The sequence below is a fragment of the Typopeltis vanoorti genome, chromosome 14 (assembly GCF_054136105.1).
Source record: "Typopeltis vanoorti isolate ZY-2024b chromosome 14, IOZ_Tvanoo_1.0, whole genome shotgun sequence".
In the NCBI taxonomy this organism is placed as follows: domain Eukaryota; kingdom Metazoa; phylum Arthropoda; class Arachnida; order Uropygi; family Thelyphonidae; genus Typopeltis; species Typopeltis vanoorti.
In genome coordinates this window covers 9,054,976-9,078,289 of record NC_143562.1, presented here as the reverse complement: position 1 = coordinate 9,078,289, position 23,314 = coordinate 9,054,976, and the positions used below count along the sequence as shown (strand labels likewise).

Below are 23,314 nucleotides of genomic sequence, written 5' to 3'. Positions count from 1 at the left end.
TAAACAAAATGCCTTTAGCATCCCAAAACACTGATGCCATGACCTTTCCTGCTGATGGAACCAACTTTTCTACTTTGGCACTGAACAACCAGCTTCTGTCTACTGTTTGGATTCTGGTGGGTAATGGTGAATCCGTAGTAATAAATCAATGCACAAAATCAGTTTTATTCTTGTTAAAACGCTCCAAACACTGTTCAGAGGTTTTCATACAAGTGTTTTTTTTTTGATCTGCTGTAAGCAAGCACGGCACCCATCTTGCGCAAAGCTTTTTCATTTGCAATTCTTCATGCAAAATATATCCTGCATGTTCTTTTCAAATGAATGCTATAGTATCAGCAATTTCATGCACTTTGACTCGCTGGTCATCCAATACCATATCATGTACTTGATCAATGATTTCTGGTAGTGTTACACTTTTTGGACGTCCTTCATGTGAATCATCTTCAAGGCTGGTACAGCCACGTTTAAACTCAACAGCCCATTTCTTAATTGTCAAAAACACAGGAGAAGAGCGCCCATAAACTTTTATGAACTTCGAATGAGTTTTTTTTTTTTGGCTTTAAATCTTCTTTTACAAAGAATTTTATAACTGCATGATACTGAGTTTTATCCATTTCAAGGGATACAGACAACACTTTTGCTTCAGACAGCTGTATAAAACAAATTACTTGATAGAATGATTTGCAATTTCACATGGATGCTTATGACAGATGTATCAACTTAGAAAAAAAAAATCTTGCCGATTGTGTTGCCATCTATGGTCGATGCCGAGAACTTGTCAGACCACCTTCTTATGACTATTTTTGATCTAATATGATCTCTATCTTCAAATGCCTTGATTTTTTGTTTACTTTTGTGAAATCTTTAAATTGCATAGTTGGTTTATTTTATTTGTTTCGTAAATTGATTTTTGAAGGTCATATTCATTGTCCTGCAAGTTTCTGGGTATTTCAGGGATGATATCTGTGGGACAGTCATCAGTGACATGATGCATAATCTGCACAGCACACCACACCACACATCCCAAAGGGGTAACTGTGGAATTCTCCATAGATGAAATAAGTGGGCACAGCATACTTGTCCCATCATAAATTTGTTCAGCTGGTTCCAGAGGTGTTGAGGTAGATTGAATACTGGAGGTTTGATATTTGGATTTGTAATCAGGTTCTTGTTTGTATTTCATTGAAGAGTCTACTTCGCCAGTCCTGGTGACCTCCATCTGGTACTTTGACTAACCATATGGGAAATCTTGAGGTGGGGTAGAGAGATATCTTATGTATAAGAAGGTACGTGTCATTTCTGATTTTCTTTATTTTTTTGATGGTTGCTTCTTCTCTTCTGAAGCATGGAAGAGTAATGTGAGAAAGAACAGGTAACCATGGAAGAGAAGTGAATCTTAAGGTACCAGAGATGGTTCTCATTGTTATGTTAAGCTGTGTGCCCACAAGAGTTGTGTGGTGACTTATCTCATTTAGGTGGAAAGTAGAGACAACAGTTTAGCTGTTATGAGAAGTTGGTCCCTGGCTTTCAAAGTAATTTTGTAGTGAGATCAGATCTTTGTTCATCGTTTCCTCAAAAGTCTTTAGAGGGCACAATGCACTCCTTTTTAAAATTTATTACTTTTTATTTATATTTTTGTCACTGCATTCTGAGATAAGTGTGAGTAAATCATAAAATTATGATTTATTTTTCAGTAGCTAAAATATGTATTGATTTGGCATGTATCAGCTGGTTTCTGCTTGGGTCACTTCTTTTCATGGCACAATTGTGTTCCATTTGCTTGAACTGCTTGTATTAATAGTTTGAATCATATAGTTTGAACTCTCCACTAAATTTCAGAATAATCATAAATTGTAATAGTCCTTGGGAACTGTTTCACCACTTTTGTATGCATATACTAGGTTTTCTGCCCTTGTGAACCTCAAAAAAAAAAAAAAAAAAAAGGCCTTGAATGTGAACCTCTCTATGATTAAAAATAAAATGATGTAGAGCCACATGTCACCAAACTAACTTCTTCCCAACAATTTAATTCTTCTCATGAACTTTGTTTTTATTACTGAAAATTTAAATTTCATTATTTTTACTTCTACTATATGTATACTGGATTTATATAATTATATTTTTAATAAAAAAAAAAAGTTTCACATTCTTGTAATTTATAGCACCGATGTTAAGGAATAAATACATCTGTAATTATTCATGTTATGATAACTTCTCGCAAATTACTTTTCAGTGAGAAGGGATTACATCAGTGTTAATAAAATTTTAAAAGGAGTATGTACCAAAAGTTTGGGAAAAACTAATTTTAAGGATATAAATAAAAGCTAAAAAGTATTTACCCATATTCAGTGTGATGTTTCCTTTCTTGAAGATAGTAGCTGCCCACTGCTTACGTAATGCATATCAGAGTCTCTTATTTTGATAATTTATTCAGTTATACTTCACACAGAAGTAATTTTTGTTTATCAACAGCCTATCTGTCTGGCATGAACCATGCCATCAGGCAGAAAAAAGTGAAGCTACTCAACAGATTTTAAAATTTAAAACAAGTACAAAAAAATATATGACACAGCCTCTGTTTACTTCTTCATTCATTTTTTTTTACTTGTTTTTAATTTCTTAACTGTGGAAAGGTAAAAGAAACAAGTAATTATTTTCATTTTTTACTGTACGGTTCAGTGCAAAATATACACTTTAAAGGAGGTAGAGGAAATGAGAGATCTGGGAGTGGTGGTGGACCAGGATTTGAAATTCTGGGGCCACATTGCATACGTCGTGAAGAGGTCACATCGGATAATGGCAATGATATAGAGGACCTTGACATGCTGAAATGGAGGTTATGATGCCATTGTATAAGGCCTTGATTGAGGCTTCATGTGGATTATTGTGCACAGATTTGGTCACTGGATTTTCATGGTGATGAGGATATGTTAGAAAGGTTCCAGGGAAGATTCACAAAGGTAGTTGGCAGTCTTTGGAATGTGGAGTACGAGGACAGATTGAGAGAATGTAATTTGCAAAGGCTTATGAATATGGGAGGGGGGATAGATATGATTGAGACATAAGCTAGTCAGGGATTGTTATCGTGTTGACATGGAAGATTTTTCATAGAATGAGAGAAAGAGGGTAGAATAAGAGTCTGTCCCTGGAAACTGTATAAAGAGGGTGTGAGCAGAGGAGTGAGGAGAAGGTTCTTGGCATGGAGAGTGGTTGGTGAGTGGAATGCATTGCCTGAGTGTGTTGTGAATGTAGACACATTGAAATAGTTTAAGACATGGTTTAATGAACTTTGTTAGCGTGCACTACCCACATATGACCTCCACTGAGTCTGACTCTGGAGGTCAGATGTTAGTAATAATTTTTTTTCCCCTTTTATTGTAAGAAAAAAAAAAGACATTCAGTATAGACAACCAACAAGCAGACTTGCTTAACATGTCTTGCATGAACCATGTCATCAGGTGGAAAAAAGTGAAGCTACTAAACATATCTCAGTTTAAATCACTGAGACTGTTTCTGGTTGTTATGCTACTGCACCCAGTGAACTGTAATAGAAATGATTGCTTAATTCTACATTAATTTTGGTGCTCTGTCCTACTTGCCTGATCTGCCATTCAGTAATAATCACAGAATATTGCCTCTTAACCTCCATACTCATGATTGCCCTTGTTCTGGAGGACATTTTCAATTTTATGCTTCACTTTTTTCTTATTTAGTAAATTATCTGTTTCATATCATTTTCTATGCAGTTTTAATTTCTAAAACATCAATATGAAGAACAGCTGTGAAAGCTGGAAAGAACCTAGTAAAATTTATTTGACATGTTCGTGAAGGAAAGATGCAAATCGACTCATGCGCTACTTGGTCTTGAGACAGAAGAATTTGTTGATTGCTTTCTGTTCACCAGGGGCGAATGCTGGTCTTGAAATTCACGCTTCTTGTTATCATTCAGGGAGTGAGAGGTGCGATTGAAGTCTGATTAACAGAATAATGAATTACTGACCATTTAAAACTATATATTTAGAAATTTATGTACGTTTAATCATGCAAATACAACATTTATTTTACAAATGATATTCTATCTTTTTCAATTTATCTTACCTACTTGAATACAAATTCTACTGTACAGTAGAATTCTTTATGAACTGATCAATAACATCATCATAAAAAGTTGGTTGTAACTTAATTTTCCTAAGCAACATGCACACTTGTAAAGGCTGGCGGAAGCTTGCTGGCTAGAGCTAATTTGACTATGTATGGCCTTTGTTTAAGTAACAGAGTGAGATGATGTGGAGGGAGCGGAAAGGCTATGTATGCGCACATGAAATCACAGTGCTACAGTGAGGACCTGGAAGCTCTCACAACTAAGCAAGCCAAGGTAGCTTTGTCTAGACGAGCAAGCATCGGCCTTCGATACACAATGCAAAGCTCAATTATTGCCGCGCAAGCTTAAGACATCTTCTGTCTACAAAAATAAAAGCTGAAATGGAATGCTTATAAATGCATGCATTTATTAACATATAAATATTACTTCTTTCTCAAGTAATCAGCTTGCATAGCAAGCATGGAGAATTTGCCCCTGCTGTTCACTATCTGGTATATATATTGGTTGTTTAGTATTAGAGTGAAAATGAACCTATATACTGAAACACTTCTTCTTCAACAACACCATACTGCACAGATGCAAGCAAAACAAAATAAATTTTTATTGCAACACTAAAGACAGCACATGCACAGTGTATACTATATTTAGTGAAAAATAGTCTTCTTCTTCTGCAGCTGTAGTGCGTCTCCTCTGCAACCTCCTGTCTTTGACTGTAGCCACATCCAAGTTCTTCATCCTCAAGTCCTCCTCCACCATCTCCCTCCATCTGTCCTTTGGCCGCCCACACTTCCTCCTTCCCTGCACATCCATCTGCATGACCTTTCTTCCCATATACTCTTCCTCCCTCCTCATCACATGACCAAACCATCTCAATCTTGCCTTCTGTATCTTTGCTCCTAAGTTCATGACTTACACCGTTTCCCCGTATATGGTCATTTCTCAGACAATCCTTTCTGGTCACACTGCACATCCACCTAAGCATTCTCATCTCCATCCTGCTGATGTTATTTTTCCTCAGGGCCACAGTTTCCATAGCATACATCATAGCTGGTCTCACTACTGTCCTGAAGATTTTACCTTTTAGATTGATCAGCACTTTATCGCATGGCACTCCAGTCATCTCTCTCCAGTTCCTCCATCCTCCTTGTATCCTGCATCCCACTTCCTTCTCAGCCTCCCCATCCTCTTTCATTGTTGAACCTAAGTATCTAAAGTTACTGACCTTCCTGATGACATTTTCTTCCAGCTCCAGATCTGTCTCCTGGCTGCTATCCACTTGTAACACATATACTCTGTCTTAATTCTGCTGTCTCATACCTCTCTCTTCCAGTACTTTCCTCCAACTTTCCAGTTTAGCTGCCACTTCTTCTCTTGATTCTGCACACAGTGCAATGTCATCTGCATACATAGTGAAAAGTAGAGTATATTGCATAGCCACAAACCACACAGAGTAAAAGTTTAATTAGCTCTAAAATAATACAGTCCTGCTTGAGGTATAACTTGCGCAAGACATGGCCTAGCATGAACATTAATATATAAACATGAAAGTAATTTGAAATTGTAAAAATAGTTATAGGGTGCTTAAGGGTCAAAGCTGTATAATTGAGAGGAGACCTCCACATAGCCTTTAAAGGAATGCAGAGAATTGACCAGAGCTTCTGACGTAATGTCCAATCCTCACCTTCTTCTGAATGAACGAGGATGGGCTGGCAATTTCAGATTTAGCTGACCAAATTGTATTATTATTGGCTTAAACTACAAAATGATATTACAACATGACAGAATTTCATGCTGGCTGTGATGTCGGCTGGTTAAAAAAGCCCCCCCTCCCCTTTGTTTTCGCCAGCAAACTAGGGTGAACAGCAAAAAGTCTGCTACTTAAAACACACCCCAACTCAACATCACCAGAATTCAGGATCAGAACTATCAACATAAGAATCCTGATTGTCAAAGAAATGGAACTAGCTGAAGAATTGGATAAGTACGAGATGGACATAATTGGGATGACTGAAACAAAAAAGACAAAAACAGAAATCTTTCTAAGCAATAAATACAAAATGTTATTTTTAGACAATAATAATCATGGAAAAGGAGTAGCTATGGTATTCAACACTAAATGCAAGACTAATCTTCTTGAATGGCAGGCAATTTCATGTAGAGTGTTGTGGGAAAATATCAGAATGGGGAACTGGACAATGAGACTTATTTGTACCTATGCTCCCACAGAAGGTTCTACCAAGGTAGAAGTGGAGGAATTTTTTGAGGCTTTAGAGAAAGCAACTGACACAATGAAAAATGAAAAGTTGGTCCTTGTTAAAGATCTAACATAGCCGGAAAAGTTGTAGTAAAAAATTAAACTGACAATCTGGTTACCTTACCAACCAACCAATCACTTAGAAGAAGGTAATTTGTTTAAAATTAAGCTTTCTAATTGAGAGTCTGAATGTGTTCTTCCTTTGATAAATATTTCTATACACTAACTTTGTTATAATGGTCTATACAGTGAAAAGTAGTCGCTGCGGTGTCAAATTAGTAAATGATATGAATTATATTTACCAAATAGATAGAAAATATGGTGAAAAAACGTATTCGAAATGTGAAAAGAAAGAGTGCAAAAAAAGAGTACATACCTTATTGCGAGATGATCCTTTATCAATATGTAAAACATTTTTTGAGAATTGTTATCCTTCTCAACCCTGGAAACCTAAAGTTTATCAAGCAATGGCAAATTTAAAATCATTAGCTACTATTTCAGAAATTTCTGCTTGATCTTTAATTGCTGATATTTCATCAAATTTAGATAACACTTCATCTGTGATGCTGTCTTTAGCAAATTTATGTCGCAGTATTAGAGGCTGGAGGCAAAAGAAAGACCAAGCATTCCCCTATCCCAACTGGAAGAAGTGGATATATAATTCCAGATGAGTATAAATTTCTAGAGCAGTTTTTATTATATAATGCTGGTGAACATGATGAAGAGAGAGTTTGTGTTTGGTACACAAACACTAAAAACACCAGTTAGTGTTGAGATCTATGATTGTAGTATTACTCCTACTAACAATATTTCAAGTGGCACTGAGTTTGAAGCCATAGTGGGGTGTTGTTACAGATTTGGTGGATCAGTTGCTAGTGATGAAGAAATGCATCACCAATAGAAAAGATGAACACGAAAAGAGTAATCATAATAGGAGACTAATTATCCAAATATTGATCGGGTAGCAGTAGAATCTCATGAAAAGAATGAAAACGCATTTATTGAGCTGTTGTGGAACTTCCTCAAGCAGCATGTGACAGAAGAAGCTCGATGGCAAAGATTGTTAGATTTGATTATACTGTCCGAGGGCATTTCAGTTAAAGACAACTCTTCTGCCTCCAGTTGGTGACTGATCATGGGGTACTCATTTGGGAAGTGACTAAGTTTATGAATGTTTCATTAAGAAAAGGTTACATGATGAACAAAGCAGGAAATTATGACTGACTGAGGAGTATACTGAGTTCAGTGGAATGGGATCAGTTGCTGAATGGAAAGAATAGTGACAGTGCATGGGAAGCGTTTAAACAATACTGAAATGATGTAATATTAGAATGTGTCCTGAGAGTTCGAAGAATAAATAGAGTAGGAGTCAAATGGATGTGTAGTCTTATTAAGCAAGAGATTCGTAAGAAAAGGATGATGTGGAAGGAATTCCGTTTGCATAATGATGACGTCCATTATGAATGTTATAAGCAGTAGGCTAGAATAGTCACAACTGTTGTATGGAATAACTTATAAATCCAGATAGCATGAGGGTTACAGATGCAGAAGAGGTTGTTCAGTTAATAAGTGGCCATTTAGTTAAAAGCTATCAACCAGTTGAACACAAGATCGAGCTCACTATTACCTCTTCACTAGATGAAGAAACGCAGGTGTGCAAGGCCGAAGTATTAGAGCTATTGCGCAAATTGAATAAGAATTCAGCAATAGGGACTGATGGAATATCAGCATGTGTGCTAAAAGAGTGTTCAGCTGAACTGACTATTCCTTTGACCAGGCTGTTTAATATGAGTCTCAGAACAGGGAAGATTCTGCAGGAATGGAAGGAATGTATGGTAATTCTATTGCACAAGGGTGGTGCAAAGACTGATGTGTTCAACTATCGACCAATTAGTATCTCAGGAGTGGTGAAGATTTTGGAAAAATTGGTTAGGGCTCGCATTCAGAAATTCGTTGACAATGAATCTCTACTTAGCAATGAACAACATGGGTTTCCTAAGGGAAGGTCACGTTTTAGCAACTTACTTGCATTCTATAACGTTACCATTGAACTAGACAAGGGGAATGGATACACCATGATACTTTTGGATTTTGCTAAGGCTTTTGACAGAATACAGATGATAGACTTGCATAAATTAGAGAAAATGGGTTTGGGTTATACAATATTAGCATGGATACGAGATTGACTGACTGATAGATATCAAAAAGTGGTATACAGGGGATCTGAGTCCGCAAGGTTTAAGGTAACAAGTAGTGTACCGCAAGGATAAAATCTTGGTCCTCTGTTATTCAATCTGTACATTAATGATATTGGTAAGGATTTGACAAGCGACATATAGCTATTTGCTGATGACGCAAAGATAAGTAGGGTAATCAGGAATGCTGCTAATATGCAGAACTTGCAGAATGATTTGAATAGGCTGGAATTGTGGCCATGGGAAAATGGGTGTCAGTTCAATGTGAGTAAATGTAAAGTTATTCATTTTCGGCATGATTAGATATCCAGTGTCATATTATATTGGTGGGATTAGGCTAGATGAAACTGAAGAGGCTAGGGATCTTGGAGTGTTAATAGATAGGAAGTTGAAGTTCAGGTGGCCATGTGGCAAGGATTGCGAATACAACTCAAAAGATAATTGCAATGCTGAAACGAACATTCACATGTAAAGATGAGGATGTTATTTTGCCTCTTTACAAGACCTTGATAAGACCTCACTTAGACTATTGTGTACAGGTCTGGTCTCCTGGTTTCCATTGTGATTCTGATATATTGGAGAGAGTACAAAGGAGAGTGTTTAAAATGATATCAGGATTGTGGAATACTGATTATGAAGACAGATTGAGAATTTGTAGACTATAGACACTAGCAAACAGGAAGAGGGGTGATATGATTGAGATTTACAAACTTCTTAAAATGTCATACAGGATTTCAACTGATGGAATTTTTCAGTTTATCGAGGGTGGGGGAAAGGATGAGAGCGCATCCTTGGAAGCTAAGAATGAAGGCCTCTAAGAAGGCGGTGAATGCTAGATTTTTCTCTTAGAGGGTGGTGTGTGATTGGAATGAATTGCCATTGGATGTTGTGAGTGCAAGCAGTGTGAATAAGAATAAGTATGATATAGTATGCCCACACTAGAGAAAGAAATGAAGGATGTAAGAGAGGAGGGGGATTTCGCCAATGTGCAAAATCACGTTCTTTCTTGTCTGTCGCTGTACTAGTGGTAGCTTGATTTTTTTGTTGCAGAAGACTGATTGATTATCCTATTATCGGAATGGATTCTCCTTCTTGTGTCATGCACCAAAGGGTCTCGCATCTGTGATTGCACTATAGCTGGTGTGTGTAGTATGTCTCCTCCCTTGATAAGTCTCTGACTCCCTGGAGGTCTCTCTTAATAATAATAATAATTCCTAACCATCTCAGATATTACCATCTGCCCAATTTTGTACGTGATCTCATAAATTACTCCAAAATCTTAATGACTACAAAAGAAATGCCAGCTAGTCTCTAGTTGATATTTGTATTCTTGTGCAGTGGCATTATCTTCCCCCTCCTCTCTTGCACCTACTGAGCATGTTCCCACTAGCTAGACTTTCATTGAACAGCCAGGTCAATAGAGTTGTCACTTCTTTAGTACATTCTCTTAAAACAGTGAAATCCAATTCAGTCCTAATGTCTTATTTACTTCGACAGGGTTTAGTGTTTGAAACATTCTCCTTATACACTTCTAAGCCTTCAACCCCTCTCATTCCTCCAAGAATAAAACCTTCTTTTCCAGGATGCAATGCTTCAGTAAAGTTATTAAGTTGCTCTACTGTATCATTCGCATTGGTCACTTCATTTCTTTTCCATCTAATAGGATCATTCATCCTTGCTGTTTTTCCTCTCCTTTCTAGTGGCCACATATTTTGGAAGATTCCTTAGGATTTTCCTTGGACTGTAGTGCTAATCTCTCGTCATTCCATTTTGGTCTTCCTCATTATTCTATTACATACACTAATCACTTTCCTGGATTGAGTCTTATATTCCTCATACAGCTGCTCTCCATGTATACTTTTTCCATAATCTCTTTTTCATCTGCAGTTCGTTTAATTTTATCAATCATCCGCTTTCCACCAAATGGTGTTGTTATCTTTTGCACTCAAGTAGTACAATTTGCCATTGCTGTTGATGAATATTTTCCCATTGTTCCCCATGCACCACTAATATTTCTCCTTTGCAATTCTTTTCTAGCTTCTAAGAATATTATAGTAACCTGCCTTTTGATACCACCACATAAATTCCTTTCTCCTTGATATCTCTCCATGTCTATTCATCTGCCAAGTCAAGACTGCATGATTACTCTCACTAGTGGGGAGCAAGACATGTTAGAATCAGATCCTCTGATCCTAGTACCAAAACTGTTAATCTTTCTTGTGTTCCGTCTGCTACATGTTGCATGAGACATTCGTCCATGAAGAATTCCAGAAATTCCATTCCTTTAAAATGAATGCTGCTTCCTCTGCCCAATTTGTACTGCTATAGTTAACATCCCCCATAGTAGCATCCCACTAAATATTTTGTCATGCCTACTTGTATCTTGCACCATACACTTTTAAAACAATTATTGCCATTTTCTTCCACTTTGAGGAGACTCAACACGTCATAAGTAACACTTCCACCCTGTTTGCCTTCCTACCCTGCTGAAATATATTATCATTCCATTCATTATTGCTACATTCTTCCTTAATTCAGCATTATCATATATGGGTAAAACACTCGCTGTCTTCCTTCTCACACTTTTCTGCTGCATAGTTCTTAATAACTTCAAATCTCTTTCCACCTGTACCTCTCAGATCATTTTTACCACCCATCACTATCATATCTTCATTCTTGCTTTTTTTTTGCTTTAGAGACACTGTTATTCCTCCAGGCAATCACTCCTCCAACATAATATTCTGCACACCTCAAATCATTGAATATCTATACCTCACCCCCCTCACAGATCCATTTATTCCTTGCTTGCTCTCTTCTCAGTCTTCCTCTTCAAGTGTTTATCCTACCCTCAGTTGAGATTCACTGATGCAGTTGGCAACATCCTACAGCTCTCTACCTATATCTCCAATCACACTACCTAATATCAAGTACCTCTCCACCTGATGCTTGCTCCCCCCCCCTCCCCTCATTCATTCAACTCATAACTCTATCATGACAAATACTCATTTCCTTAGCATCATTGATATGCAAGATACTGATATCAAGATCACCCAAATCCTCCCATTGTCTGCATTTCATGCAAACATGTTCTCCCCTGTATCTTACCTGTCACATTTTTAAATGACACAAAGAATGCTACAAAATCTTTTATTATACTTTGGAAAATGTAATCTTTAAATGTTTGTGGGCTGAGTGACAACGGCATTCACCATACAAGAAAAGAGGACACAGGAGCATATAAGTTAGTCTAATCTCTTCCTTCACATGATCAAGGATTTAGAGTTTTATACAATCAACAGTGAAGACTTCAGTACATGGCATGGCAGTTACATGTGGAAATTGTGGTGGCTGAAGAATATACTGATGAACACAGATAGGGACTGTTATTATTCCCCTTTATAAGGCTTTAATAAGGCCATATCTGACCACTTGGCTTCTGTGAGATGTAGAAGTGATTGAGTGGATCCAGAGGCAAGGTGATGAAGATTGTGGTTGGTCTGTGATAATAGATTAATGGTCTGTGGGTTTCAACTAGTTGATAGGTGCAAGAGAGAGAGAGAGAGATGATAGAAGCATATAAGGTATTACCAAAGTTTTATAGGATTGACATTGCAGAAATTTTTTCAGTACATGGCAAGAAAGGAGAGAACAAGGTGGCACCCATGGAAATTGTATAAGAGTGCGGTTAGCAAGGGTGTTAAGGACTAGATTTTTAGTTTGGAGGGTTATGAATGGATGGAATGGGTTGACAAGAGCCATGTGATTGTGAATGCTTGGTCTGAGTTCAAGGAGAGTATGATAGGTATTGACTGATTAATGGGACTCCTGTGATGTCTTGACTCCATGGGGGATACCTGTATAATAATAGATCAGGAGGGACAAACCATTAAAAGTTGTTTCAAAATAAATGCAGCCATCTTATGATTCTGGAAAAAATAAATAACTGGCTGCTATTACAAGCTAGTTTGTTTTATTTCAAATTGCTTTTGTTTTGTGTACTGTAAATCCCCCCCCCCCTTATTTGCTGCATTATCATTAATACAATGATATTAAACACATGCATGCAGCCATGCTTCAAGAGCAAAGGTGAAAACAGGAGAGATACAATAAGACTTAGTTCTACAATTTTGCCACCTATTTGCTTTGGTTGGGTCTTCTTGGCTGTTGGGCTGACTGTCTGCAGATGAGTTTCATGTGCCTGCATGCACTTGTTTATACCATTTTGTTAATCCTTGAAGATGCCAGTTTAACTTAAGTGAAATATAGGAATGACTATTAAATATATTTTTAATTATCAAATCTATGTTGTCAATTTCCTTAAACAATATATGATGCTAAAGAATCAACGTATATATCTAAACACCAAGATTAGTCGTTATTTTTGAAACTTATTTTTGCTCATGCTAATGGTGGCTTCATTGGAGTTTATGATAAGCATAAAAAATATAAAAACAGCAGTGAAGTTTTCCAAATGCTGAAAAATCATTAGACAAGAAAATGAAGTGATCCATGCTTAAACCAAACGTGAAGTTGGTTGCTGGCAGTATTGAAATCTGGGCTGTTGAATGATTTAATGATGGATTTCCAATTGTTTACCTCTTTTGGATTTCTATTCGAAGATCTGTGTGATTGGATAACTGCTATGGTTTTGTTTTTAGAAGTCTGGAATACGTTTTCTACTAAATACAGCATGGTGGTTATATACCAGTTTATTGTATGGTTGGCCATATCAGTTATTTTTCGTCTTCTCTTTTATGCTCAATGTGTTCTTTCCTTCTCACCTTAAACCCATGACTTGTCTACCCTATGTAGGCCAGACCACATGAGCATGGTATTCTATATACTCCCAGATGTTTGTAAAAGAAGTGTGCTGGCCTTAGGAGACCTGAGCTGCAAATGGTTTGAATCAGCTTGAAAGTCACTGATGTTATGGTCTTTGAAAAAAGACATAATTCTAATGTATACATTGCCAATGTATGGAATGAATCAAATCTCTGCTGGAAGTTATGGAGAGAGAGAGAGAGAGAGATGGTTTGAAAATAAAATTTTGTGAACTGTTTTTGGAATAATTACACAGAACAAATAAAAATAAATTTGAGATGGCTTGAAGTTCTGTCTTAAGCTGGTCTTCATTTCATAAAATCGAAGTTGATTCTTGAGGGTGTAGATGATACCAAGCTTTTAGGAAGGAGGGTGAAGAGATGAAGCATGAAGATAGTGTCTATATGAGTACATTTATGATACACTTTCAGAATGACATCATTGTCAGGTTTCTGAATGATGATGATGTCATCCTGGAATGGGAGTTTACCATTCTTTTCTAGTTCTAATAAAAAATAAATCGTTGCTCTAAAAGAGTTAACAGAAGAATCTATATATAACAAGACACATAGTCGAACTTAGATAATCGACTATGCCTATTGACCTTCAAGAAATATCATGTCGCTCTAACAAAAAGCACTCGATTTATTACCTCATAGATTCAATCTTACCAGCAATTTGTGGTGTTGCTTTTGTAACATCACTTCAAGCAATGAAGTGGGGTCTCAAAAAAGGAAGGTAATCAGTGGTGACTCCAGAAACTGTTCTTAGGCATCTACTATTTAACTTATTTGTTAATGATATTTCATGTAGATTGAATGGAGATCTTCAGTTGTTTGCTGATGATGCGAAGTTGGAGAGAATTATAAGGAGCTGTGCTGATGTTAATTCTCTTCAGGAATATTTGAATAAACTTTTGACGTGGACAAATGTGTGGGGTTGTAGTTTTAATAAGTGCAAGGTGTTGTATTCCAGAGTGTGGAAATATAAAGGTGTACCGTATTAATGGAATTTGTGCTTCAGAAAATTGATTAAATTTGAGATCTGTGGGTGGTGGTTGCCAGTGAACTGGAGTTCACAGGCCACATTCCAAGTGTTGTGAACACTACACATCATGTTTCTGCTACGATAAAGATTATTCTGATATCTAGAGATAAGAAGTGGTTGTGCCACTGCATAAAGGACTGGTCAGGCCACACTTGGACTCTTGTGTTCAGATTTGGTCACTGGTTTTCATTGTGGTGTGGAAACCATCAAATGTTTTTACATCTCAATATCACACTTATCTGGACCTTTTTGAGAAGGTCCTGATACTGTTATTGTCATTCAAATGACAATAACAGTATCAGGACTCTGGATGTTTCAGTTAGTGAGGAGATTTTATCTAATTAATACAGAAGAGATTGTAAAATGAGTATGGTGAAAGGGAAAGAACAAGCAATGCCATTCCTGGGAGTTGTGTAAGAGTTTAATAAAGAAAAGAAAGGAGTGGGGGGGGGACTTTTTACATTGTGAATATACAGTGGTGAGGATTTTAAGGTTTAATATGACAAATATGTTGTTGGTTGAGTGAACCTGCCACAATGAGTCTGCTGACTCTGTAGAGTTGTGTGATAATGTATTTATTTTATAAGCTGCTAGTAGAGGCCTCATTGAATTGTTTGTTGGTAGTATATCGTTAGTTTTTGTCTTGTTATAACAGAAAAATGGTTACAGATTATATAAATTATGAAATACAAAGACAAAATATTCAGAGAACAAGTAGTTTAATGGTCTCTGAATACTTGCTCTCTGTATGTCATACTTCACATTTTTTAACATAATTTACAGATAACTGCTGAGAGGCAGCTATATGTATTATATATGAGGAGGAGGGGATGAAAAGTTCTGATAAACATCTAGAACAAAAATGATATTAAAGCAACTGATATAACCACAAGAAAGAACTTATCTTAAAACTTTTTAACCCTCATGTTTCATCAAATTGTAATAATTTGTTCTTTTTCTTTTAGGATATAAAGAACTGCTTTAATATCATTTTTGTTCTAGGCACTTATCAGAACTTTTCAGTCCCCCTCACCTTTACTTAAGGTTATGAAATTATTAATATTAATAAAACATTAGTAATCAATGTATTTTATATTTTGATTGACTATGCTGATTTTATTTTATTTATCTCCTTTCAGCTGACCACACTTTAAGAGAGGAAAGTAAACTCCACTTGGTCTTCATCTTTTTTACTATTCATTGTTTCCTGCATACTGTAAAAATCCCTAATTCACAGATTTTCAGATGGAAAAAGTAATATCAAGAAGTCCTGAGAGAGATTTAATTGTCAGCTTAAATTCCCATTCTGAAATGGAAGATTGTATAATGTTTCAGACATGTGAAGGTCTCCTGAATTTATATGAATCACCTACTTGTTCACTCAGATATTTCAAATCTATGAAGCGGCCTTCATTATTTTCCATAGCTCAAAGATCATTTATTTGTGATACTTGTGGTAGATCGTTTACACGCTCCCATGATCTTCTAAGGCACAAAAGAATTCATGCCAATGAGAAACTTTTCACCTGTGAAATTTGTGGTAAATCATTTTGTGATTCTGGTAATCTTAAAACACATAGAAGAATTCATACTAGAGAAAAACCTTTTGTATGTAAAGTTTGCGATAGGTCATTTTCACAAGCTTCTAATCTTAAAAGGCACACAAGAATTCACACAAATGAAAAGCGTTTCACCTGTGAAACTTGTGGTCAGTTATTTTCACAAGCTTCTAATCTTAAAAGGCACTTAAGAGTTCATACTAATGAGAAATACTTTACTTGTGAAATTTGTGACAAAACATTTTCACAAGCTTCTAATCTTAAAAGGCATGCTAGAAGTCATACTGATGAAAGGTTTATTTGTCACTCATGTGGAAAATCATTCTCTGATGGTTCAAGCCTTAGCAGACACAAAAAAAGGAGACACAGTAATGATAAACTTATTAATTATGATGATTGCAAATCATTCTTAGAAGCTTATAACGTTAAAATTCACACACAAAATAATGTTCGTAAAAAGACTTTTAATTGTGAAGTTTGTGGTAAATCATTTCCAGAAGGGTCAGCTCTTAAAAGACACATGAGAATTCATACCAATGAGAAACCTTTTGTCTGTGAAACATGTGGTAGAGCATTTTCACTTGCTGGTAATCTTAGAGCTCACATGAGAACTCACACTAATGAAAAACCTTTTCCCTGTGAAACATGTGGTAAAAAATTTTCAAGTGCTTCTAATCTGAAAAATCACATAAGAATTCACACTAATGAGAAACCCTTTATTTGTGAAATTTGTGGTAAATTATATGCACAAGGTTCAAGTCTTAATAAGCATAAAAGTGTTCACAAAATATGAATTTTTTTTTCTAAAATTGCAATTCTGTGTAGGATTTTTTTTTAAAATCACACACATGAGAGGTTGCAAAACATTTAGCACATCAGTGCTGTGATGGCAACAGATAACTATTTGCAGAGCCATAAAATTATGTTTAACATTTAAAAGTAGCACCTAGATAAGATGATTGCAGACTTCATGGTTTCAAATTTGTTTGGGTAGTCAGTAATACAAATGTTAGATTTCATAATCAAAATCAAAACTTCTGAAATAGTTTGGAAAACCTTTGAAAAAAGTCCTGAGAAATTTTTGTTTGTATGTATCTTTTTTTTTAATAAATGAATTTTGAATATTTTTAAAAGTAGAATAACATAATAAAACCTATATATAGTATTTTGCATCCCATAAATATTAGAACATCCTCAATAAAAAGTAATATTATATAGCACTTCCATCGATCTCAGGATTCATTGAGAGGCCACTATACTTCTCACTCCATCCCACAAATGTAGTTTTGTCTGGTAATTGTATGTATTCTGTAGTTTTTTTAACATGTTATTGTTCATGAACATCACATTTCCAATGCATCCAAAGGCTCATCATGGAAGCACTATTATTCATGCAATGCATATCATGTCTCTTCTTAAACTTGTTCACTGACAAAGAACTCACAACCACTATCTACTGATTCACCACTCTCCAAACAATGTGCAGATCCTCATGCAATTGCTAATTGCATTCTTGTACAATCAGGGATATTTTCTTGTTCTCTCATCTAGTTGCGTACAGGAAAATTTTTTTTAGCATCTGCTCTATAAAGACCCTTTGGTAACATATGTTGCTATTATATCCCTTCTTCTCTGCCTGTCAGCCAAACTTTGTAACCCAGAAACTTCTGTCAGTTGTTTGTTATAGGAGAAGCTCCACAAACCAGCCATTGGTTACTTACTTTGTCACTTTCCACATTTCCAGAAACTGTAACAACTAAATTTATACACAATAATCCAAATATGGTCATACCAAAACCTTACAAAAGAGGGATAGTGTCTTTTTAGCCATTTTACTCACTTTTTGCAATATTGCTTCTAAATTTTGACCTCCTGCCTACCAGCAACTGCAAATCCCTATCCATTAGTTTCCTGCATTGCTGTCTCATCAATATTATATACATCATAACATTATATGTTACCACATTAAACTGGCAACTCATTTTTTTCTTTATTAATTGTTGTCCTTTTCCAGTTTAATATAATTTGCAAAAAAATTAAATATACCCTCTCAAGTCTTTCTTAATATCATTAAGATAACATGTTAGTGTTCCATGCAATATTCTGTCAAATTATTTTGTAAACATCTAGTTTTGACTGATTAGTATTAAGTTTACATATTAGTAAACTCGGTACTAAACATAAGTAAACACAAGTAAACTAATTTACTAATATTAAGTAAAGTAATTATTTTAACATGTGTCCTCATAAATTCTTAACTATGAATGCTGGGAAATGTATCATATTACTCAGTAATGTATTCAGCAACTGTAATTCAAGGGAGAAGGGGAAGAAAAAGTGATTGTTAGTAGAACGTGTTACTCTTTCCCAAATTAGAAGCAAAAGGTTAGTTAGCTGGACTCATGCATGCAGAGATGCCAGAGTTTTCTTAGCAAAAAATTAAGTGTGTCATTTTACAGAAGCAAACCAGCTGGAATATACACTGTCCTGCCAAAAAGTATCCAGACAACCCCTAGATATAATGTACAGGCCTTCCATAAAGCACTGCATGGGAACTGCTATAAAATGAAGGTAACAGGCATCCAAAGCAGCAGTTTTGCAGAACATAGCTGGCCGGCATGCCCACTATACATCAGTTAAGTGATTTTGAATGAGACATGATCGTTGGGTGCCGTATGAGTGGCAAGTCCATCCATGAGATCAGTGTTCTGGCCAGGCATCTACAATCCACTGTACATGAAATTGTACAGAAATACAAGAAGTTAGGTGTTACAATGGTTGCAGCATGATCAAGAACACATTCTGTATCCTTTCAGATTGCAACAGCTGGGCCATTGCCCAAGAGGTCATGAAGACTTGTAGGACCACTCTTCAGCCCATCACAGCTGCTTCCATCTCACAGTGTGGTCCATCAACAGAAACATTACATTGTGCTCTTCATGGGATGAAGTTTTTGGGCAGGCTGCAAAGAGGAAGCCTTTCATCTTGGAGGCAAATGCTTGGCATCATCTGTGCTGGTGTCAAGAGTATCAGCAGTAGATAAAAGTGATGTGGAATGATGAGAGTTGCTTTACTCTCCACCAATCGGATAGACATGTGCGAGTCTGGAGGCACTCTGGCATGAGATATGACCAAGACTGTCTCATGCCCACAGTGAAGGATTGTGACGGAGTCATGATATGGGTAATGTTCTGTTCATCAGGTGTGGGCACAAGACTTGTTGCCTCTGGGTACCAGGAGGTGCTTGCTAACCATCTACCTGGAGCAATGGGTGAGTTCTATGGTGGGAATGTAACAGATTGTTTCTTGCAGCAGGACAATGTGCCATGCTGCTACAACACAAAGGTAGTTCACAGAGTTTGGCATTAACCTGTTGCCTTGGCTGGCCCAGAGTTCCTGTTGAAGTGATGTGGGATATTCTGGAGCACCACAAATGCCTGAGCAAGTCACCTGTCACCAACTACTATCAATTGTAGGAGCATTTGAAGGCTGAATGGTAACATATCCCATAGAACAGTGTCAACAGCTTGTAGACAGCCTTCCACCATGTGTTGCAACTGTTATTGCTGCAAAGTGTGGCCAAACATGTTTATTGACTGCATCCATCATGTATGACCTGCCAGACAAGTGATGTCTGGATACTTTTGGCAGAACATCGAATGTAGTTTATAGACATAATAACCCTTTTTTGGAATATGACTCTTCAGCAAATACAATAAGCTTATCTCCTGCTGAACTGGCAATTTTGCCTTCTGATCTTTTGCTGAAGATGTTAGGCATAACTTCTGCCCTTCTTTGTTTCCACCTCTTATATCTTGATGGCACCAAAGTATTGTCGATTAAAGACATCAGAAAAATCCTCATTTGGCTTGATGCTTTTAAGTCTCCTGGTGCAGATGGCAACCTTTCATTTATGCTCAAGACTTGTTCCAGAATTAACACTCATCCTGTATCACCTGCATAGGCAGTTAAATTTATTTTGCATCTACCCAACAGCATGAAATCAAAGATATATTTAAAAAAGGCAGAAAAAAAGGTGTCAACCTATTATCCCATTTCTCTCCTCAGTACTCTTAGAAGTGATGGAGAACGTCATCACTGGAGACCACTGTTCTTCCATACTTATTTCTACAACAGATCTCCTTGCTGGCCTTGCCCACCTTTGCACATACTCCATGGAAAAGATTTAGAGAAACCCATGCAGTCACTCTTGATTTTTCCAAGGCATTTGTTTGTCTTTGGCATCAAAGCCTTCTCATGAAGCTACTATTTTATGACCTCCTTGCTGTTCTTTATGATTGGGTTGCCAGCCTCCTCTTTAGTTGTTCGTTGCACTCCATGATGGATAGCTTCCTCTCATGAGTCTTTTTTTTTTTAATCAGTACAATGGTTCTGTACTCACACTCTTCTGTCTTTATATCAGTAACCTTCCTTATTCTGTTCATAGTTTTGCTGATTCCTCTGCATTTGAGAAACCTAGGGTATTCAAATGATTCAAGATCTTCCATGTTTGTACTAAAATAGATAATCCAAGAAGAGATAAGAGTTTGAGCTCCTATTAATACAGTCATCCCTCAACTTACGTCGGGGTTCCATTCCATCAGGCAGGACGTAAGTTGGTTCAGACTTAAGTCAATATATTAAATCAATAGAGTTATAGGGGTTAGGGACTTAACCATGATAAGTATACTGTTATTTTAATTCTTAAACCTTATAAAACTGTTTGTGCATTACTGCCACTATAAAACAGCAGAATAATCACAGAAATTTTTCTCTACAGTGACATCTTCATTATCTTCTCAATGTGAAGAACAGGCTGCAGCTCTTCTGGTGTAACCTCTGGGTTTATTTTATATTATTTTTTTTTATGAAAATGTCCAGTGTGCTTTGATTGTTCCTCTTCTTCTTTTCATCATAATTGTTTGTAGCAAGCAAACACATCATGTACTTTCCTTTCTACTAATAAGTAGTGTTAAACAATAGGGGTTCATGTCTTCAGCCATTTTGAGAACATTTCTGCAAGACCCTTCACTGTGAATGTTTAACTATCTCTTCTTGTTTCTTTTTTCCCCCCTCTTCATTTTCTTGTTCTTCCTCTTCTGCAACACGCTGTTCCTCCTGTTTGACCAATTCTTCATTGGTCATCTCTTCAGGGACACTTCCTATGAGTTGAACTATGTTGTCATCATTCACTTCAAGATTCAGATTGTTTGCTAGGCTCACTATTTCTTCACTCAATTTACAATTTTTTTTCAAAAAAAGTGAAGTGAATTTACAATTAAAATAAATTGTGAATTTCAAAAACAAATCATTTTTTTCAAATCTTCCGAAATTGTGCACAAACCTTTTTAATGTTTTTTCCATATGCCATTCATACATTGAGAGATCACTCATCCCAAACTACAGCAATATTTTTAATAGCATGATAAATATTGAATACTTTCCAGAATTGCACGAGAGTCTGGTCTTTTCTTCATTAGCAGAAATGGCTTGTGAAAAAGTTCTCCGTAGATAATGAACCTTAAACACTACTAGAACTCCCAGTTAGATCAACGAAGTAGTGTTTGGAGGGAGAAATATGACCTTGAACTTGGTGAAGATCACCGATATAAGACGGATGACCTGGAGCATTATATCTAGAATTAATAAAATTTTAAACTCTACATTTTCTTTCACACAATAGCTTTCCATTTCACTCGCATAACAGTTGATCAATTTTTGAATCATCCATGACTTTTCTTATCTCTGCTAATGAACTGGAAGAGTATGCTTCCTAATGTTTATGAAGGCTCAAGGATTCTCACTGTGCCATATCACAAATGGTTTCAGTTTATATTCAGCCACATTATCCCCTAACAGAATCGTAACATGATCTTCAAGAGCTTTGAAACCAGGCATTGATTTTACCTTTTTTTTTTTTTATCTGAAACAAGGTCTGATCCATATTAAATATTTGCTGTGGGCAAATAATTTTATCCAATTTCTCCACAAACTCCTTGGCAGGCTTCTCGTTGGAACTTGCAGATTCACCATTCATTTTCACATTATGCAGTGCAAAACTGGTTGAATCTCATGAACCAACCAGAAGAAGCATTGAATTCATAGCTGTAATCGGGTCCTGCTTTCTCCTGCAAAATGTTGAAGAGACTTAGTGCCTTAGTGGTTATGGTCATAGTGGTAAGGAGTATGCATTTTTTGTTCAGGTCCTCTATCCATGATGCAAGTAGCTTTTTCATATCACCAATAGGACCTTGTCGTTGCTTCGTCACTATCGTTGAACTTGCAACTTCGTTTCAAGATCAATTGCTCGCTTCTTTTTCTGTGGTTCTTCACTAGATTTTTTAATTTGGCATGTAGGGGCCATTTTGCACAAAATATCGCAAAATATTTAATGATAAATACACAAGTAAAACATTTTTCAAACACAAAATCAGCAGGGGAACAGGGGAAGCCAAATGCCTACTGCTGGGGGGTTGCCACTGCATTGTTGCTAAATAAAAACATTTTTACTTTACACTCACATCTTGTATAGTCAAATGCTCTTTATTCCATTATGGGATCACAGACATATCTTTGAAAGGACGCAATTTGAGGGATGACTATACTGTATTAATACAGAATTATTGGTATATGCATGGAGTCCCTCATTCTTTCCCAGATATTCTTTATATTGCATTTATGTATGTGTTCTTACAGTTTTTCTATTGCTGAATGTTTTACTTATGTGAAATGTCATTGTAAATTTTATGATTTGCATAAAATAATGCAATATTTTTTGTATTGTAGTGACTCTCATTCTTGGTATCGTAAACAACTAACATCTGAGAACACACACTTTTTCTTCAAGTAAAATTAATGTTTTTATGGGCATTTCACAACATGCATGTACCTACATTAGATTCATTTTGTTCATGCAGTAGTCCACTTGAATGCGTATTATTCTCTCACTATCATTTGCTCACTTTTGACTAAATAAATATTATATGGTTATCTCCATGCAGTCAAAAGACTTGTCGTGGGAGACCTGCACTAACCACGACAAGCCTCTTCTTAAACTTGCTCACCATCGCGGCACTCAGTTCTACTCGTTCACAACTCTACAATCAAAGAACTTAGTCTGCACACTCTTACTAAACATACTTTTACACAACTTCCAGAAGTGAAACCTTCTTACCTCTCTACTCACGTAGTGAAAAAAATTTCTTTTGTATCTTATAGAATTCCTTTAGTAACTTATAAGTTTCTATCATGTCCCATCTCGTCATCCTGTCGACTAAACTCTGCAACCCATGTTTAATCTGTCCTCATACAAAGCATTCTACCACCTATGGTTTAA

General features: G+C 36.3%; 1 protein-coding gene across 4 annotated transcripts in view; it reads left to right on the top strand.

The window, feature by feature from the left end:
- The window catches only part of LOC150099182 (uncharacterized), a 40,951-nt gene extending 18,205 nt beyond the window's left edge, over positions 1–22,746 (top strand). For all 4 annotated transcript variants that reach the window (XM_090403802.1, XM_090403803.1, XM_090403804.1 and 1 more), the window contains exon 2: positions 15,559–22,746. In XM_090403802.1, the coding sequence (XP_090259928.1) occupies positions 15,665–16,771 (1,107 nt within the window). In that variant the 5' untranslated portion in view covers positions 15,559–15,664 and the 3' untranslated portion in view covers positions 16,772–22,746. The remainder of the gene's footprint in view (positions 1–15,558) is intronic.
- Positions 22,747–23,314: the final 568 nt, after the last annotated feature.